Source organism: Cryptomeria japonica, chromosome 10 (assembly GCF_030272615.1).
Source record: "Cryptomeria japonica chromosome 10, Sugi_1.0, whole genome shotgun sequence".
Classification (NCBI taxonomy): Eukaryota; Viridiplantae; Streptophyta; class Pinopsida; order Cupressales; family Cupressaceae; genus Cryptomeria; species Cryptomeria japonica.
In genome coordinates, this window is record NC_081414.1 from 295599336 (window position 1) to 295603942 (window position 4607).

Genomic DNA, 4607 nt, shown 5'->3' on the forward strand with positions numbered 1-4607 from the left:
TTGGACTTCAAGCAGTTTAGCTTTAACCATTCTAAAGATTTTCTCTTGTTGGCTGGGATTGGTAAGTAAAATTCTAGTAGTCATGGGAGGAAAGTTTAGATCGCCTGGTTGGGATTGGTAAGTAAAATTCTTTGTTTTGTTAGAGAAAAGGTATAAAGAAATATTGAGAAATTTGCACAATAAAAGGGGATTGAAACCATTATTGTCAAAGTAATGTACACAGCGAAAGAAGCGTTGAATACCTAGCTCACTAGAGCAATGAATATATATATTCAAAATGTATTATAGAAATTGAGTTAATGACTATTCATAATTACATATCCATTTTGTATCAAATCGGAGATCTATCTTATCATAAAAATTAGTCTAAAAGCATGTGGTAGAAAGCAACGTGAAACTTGAACGGCAAAAGAAGCGTTGAATACCTAGCTCACTAGAGCAATGAATATATATATTCAAAATGTATTATAGAAATTGAGTTAATGACTATTCATAATTACATATCCATTTTGTATCAAATCGGAGATCTATCTTATCATAAAAATTAGTCTAAAAGCATGTGGTAGAAAGCAACGTGAAACTTGAACGACATGATTAGTTCTGTGGACGAGACATGATTAGTTCTGTGGATTATGGCATCCGCTATTTTGACTCGAAGATGCTCTTAGCTCAACATTTTTCTCCTTAAAAAGATATGTTTAATAGATCAGGTATCAATTTCTTTTTTTTTCAATTAGGGGCAGAATCTAGGGTTAATGTAAATTAAATAAACGAGCTATAACCACTTTGTAAGTTTACATCAAGCTATACAAGTAATATTATCTTGACGAGACATGATTAGTTCTGTGGATTATGGCATCCGCTATTTTGACTCGAAGATGCTCTTAGCTCAACATTTTTCTCCTTAAAAAGATATGTTTAATAGATCAGGTATCAATTTCTTTTTTTTTCAATTAGGGGCAGAATCTAGGGTTAATGTAAATTAAATAAACGAGCTCTAACCACTTTGTAAGTTTACATCGAGCTATACAAAAAAAAAAAAAAGAAGATGAAAGATGGCAAGTGGAGAGAAATATTTCACTATATTAGTAATATTATCTTATTATTTAAGATAACTCGATAACTCAAGTAACTAAGGGACTTGTGAAATAAATTGTTGTAAAAGAATTTTACAATATTAGTAATATTATCTTATTATTTAAGATAACTCGATAACTCAAGTAACTAAGGGACTTGTGGAATAAATTGTTGTAAAAGAATTTGACAATATATTTGATGATGTGGCCCGCACACCGTAAATTGTTGTAAAAAATTGAAAATAATTTAAAATTTCCATACCCAATTTTTTCCAACTTTTCCTCCAACTTTTCCACAACGCAAGTTTTGGAAATTATACCATTATTAATAAAACTCACATGACAATATTGATCTACTATAATGCTAAAAAGAGACAACCTTACCATCTCATTACAATATTGATCTCCTATAATGCGAAAAGATTATATGCTTCCATGAGACAACCTCACCATCTCATTAATTAATTGTGATATGCATTATGCTTTATTTGTAAGACTATAAATATAGAATGAATTCTGTCATTAAAATTGAAATTCTAATGAAATAGAACGCCTGACCTTAATTGTGTTATGCATTATGCTTTATTTGTAAGACTATTAATATAGAATGAATTCTGTCATTAAAATTGAAATTCTAATGAAATAGAACGCCCGACCTTGTCATTTGAGAAATGAAAAGGAAAATTATTTAAAACTTCAAACTTTCACAGTTGATGATCTATAGTAGATATTTTGACACAGAATTTCTAGAAATATCTTCACACAAATTTTATGAAAATCACTGAATTTCAAGAGTCGGAACTAATTACAATTACTACTAATCAATAGTAGCAACAATCCAGCTTTTCATTTCTTGAAACTGGAATTCTAATTTCTAAATATAATGCCTTCTTATCAACTTGGAATCGCAAAGGTATATAATATGTCAAGCTTCTATAGCCCACAGTTGCTACTTAGAGAAAGACTTCATGATTTGTTACCTAGAAAAATGAGCTGAGGATTAAAACACTAAAGATACTTGGTCTTTAAAAATATTGGAATTGATAAACAAAACAGAAGCATTGGCTCCCCCTTCTGCAGTCTGGTTTTATGAGACAATTTCTCCATGAAATTGCGTTTCAAATCTTACTAAAAGCCATTGAAATTCAAAAAATAGGTAACCTGTTAAAGGTTTTAACTGTTATTGCAGAAGTTCAATTTTATTCATCATTGAAATCCAGAATCAGAAACTCAAACAATTTAGTTCTTAATTCCTTCCAAAATTCACTATTCGAAGTAAGAATTTCTTGATAAAAACTCAGTTAGGCGTACAAATGATAAAATTTTTACACATCCACATGCAAATATGGCATTTTATTTGTTGAATCTCAAACCCTAAAAACCCTAAAAGATACAATTACCTCAATCCAAGTCCTCGAGCTTCTTGATTTGCCTGTTCATCTGTTCAAGACGAACCAGATAGTGCGTAACACGGAAGATAAGCCAGTATAAAAGCAGCGAGGCCAAGACAAGCAAAGCATTCCTCTGAATCTCAAACCCTAAAATATACAATTACCTCAATCCAAGTCCTCGAGCTTCTTGATTTGCCCGTTCATCTGTTCAAGACGAACCAGCAAGTGCGTAACATGGAAGATAAGCCAGTAGAAAAGAAGCGAGGCCAAGACAAGCAAGGCATTCCTCTGAATTTTAAGCAGGGATCTCTGGTGACGAAGGTGCTCCACAGTGCTGCAAGCGTGCCCTTCACAAGTTGGACTCACCTCGTATTTCCAGTACATATCCATCAACAAAAACAGACTGAAGGGCACAACTGTTAATAATGGCTGCAGAGCGCTCCTCGACAACTTTATCATACCCTTCCTCAACCGATCTAATCCTGGCATTGTTAAAACAAACAATATCATTGCCTCTGATATTGCTACAAACCCTAAAACAACCCATTGCAGCGCCATCTCAATCTACAGATTGTTTGCCTAAAATCAACAGGGGATTTGTTCAATATAATCAATAGAATACAAAGATAATCAATCGAGCTATAATTTTTGAAAGTTTTTTTCCTTCCGTGTGGCAAGATGAGTTTTTCTTTTTCAAATTCTGGAGTTTTAAAGCCAATCTAAATTGTATTTGGCAGATCATAAGCTAAGCATGCAGTGAACACAAAGAACAGAGAGACGCGTGGATGATTACATGGTTTATGTGGTCTGTGCTGGTGTGGACACCTTGCATTCCATCAATGTTTAGATTTGCGATATTTTACACAATTCTTAGTGAGGTGGAATTTGAAATTAAATTCAGCGGCCTCTGTAATTCAGATTGCATTATCAAAACTTTGGAATTGACTGGTTACCATTTTATTTGGAATGGGCTGTTTCCCGCAAAAGTTTTTAAGGTGAATGCGTTTGAAAAATATTTATTTATTCCATTTTAAGAACTAGAGGGGAATAAAACACCTTCGCAATAAATAAATGTAATGAAGTAATAGTAAACAAGTGCCACATAGTGGCGAACACTTGTTTTGTTAGTTTGTAGTTGAAATAGTAATTTATTAATTGTCATTAATATATTGTTTAATTAAATTAAATTTATTTTATATTGTTTATCTTTATGACAATTGTGTTGTCTTAAATGTATAATTATAAAATATTTCACTAATATTGATCAAGAAAATATGTAATTATATCTTAGCCATATTAACTTTAATCATAATATTAACCATAAACTTAATACTAATTAAACCCTAACCCTATAACCCCAATTTAAATCTTAGGAACACCGACTCCAATCCTAATTGAACCCTATTATTAACTCTAACCCTAATCCTAACCTAACTTTGAACTAAATTTTTTTTTAGAATGCTTAATTTTATTTAACGCTAGTGTATATTTTTTAATATTTACATTAGATCCATGATCCTAATTCAATTATTATTTAATAAGTACATTAGATTAAGAATTGTATTTCAAATTTGAAAACAAGGCTTGTAATAAAATAATATAATAAACCATTTAAATTTTCAAAAAAAATCTTTTTAATTTTAATAATTTAATTATTATTTTTCTTTATTTTTTAATGTGGTGAAGAGAAGAATATAAATAATGTTATATATTAATAATAAGATGATAGGGAAAAATCTAGAATGATAAAGAAAGCCTTACAACATTTGATTACTAATCATTCATTAAATAAATATTAAAAAAAAGAAAAAAAAAATAAAAATATTTTTTTAAAAAATATGATTTTTTTTTTAAAAGAAATTACATCAAAGAATACTTCATTTCTTTTTTTTTTAAAGTTAATTGACTTAAAATTATTTTTATTAAATATATATTTTAAATAAAAAAGTATATTATTTATTAAAACATATGAAACTTAAGTGCAAATGTAAAAATACTAAAAATATCGTTAGTTAAATAGTTTGTCTTCCTATTATTTCGTGTATAACAACTCAATTGCATTTGGCCAATTAGTGTGGAGAAAAATATATTTTAGAATTTATAAAGTTAAAAAATATGCATCTATATTTTATGAGAACAA

The 4607-nt window shown here is 29.5% G+C and overlaps 1 protein-coding gene across 1 annotated transcript; it reads right to left on the reverse strand.

Annotated features, from left to right (window-relative positions):
* Positions 1–2266: 2266 nt before the first annotated feature.
* Positions 2267–3430, reverse strand: LOC131029362 (uncharacterized). The gene is made up of 2 exons (XM_059213618.1): positions 2632–3430; positions 2267–2516 (listed from the first exon to the last, which is right to left on the reverse strand). Exon 1 carries the CDS (start codon positions 3023–3025, stop codon positions 2633–2635), a length of 393 nt encoding a protein of 130 aa, XP_059069601.1. The 5' UTR covers positions 3026–3430; the 3' UTR covers positions 2267–2516; position 2632.
* Positions 3431–4607: the final 1177 nt, after the last annotated feature.

Bases quoted from the DNA above. Each gene is read 5' to 3' on its own strand.
- LOC131029362 (XM_059213618.1), bottom strand. From the start codon at position 3,025: ATGGCGCTGCAATGGGTTGTTTTAGGGTTTGTAGCAATATCAGAGGCA.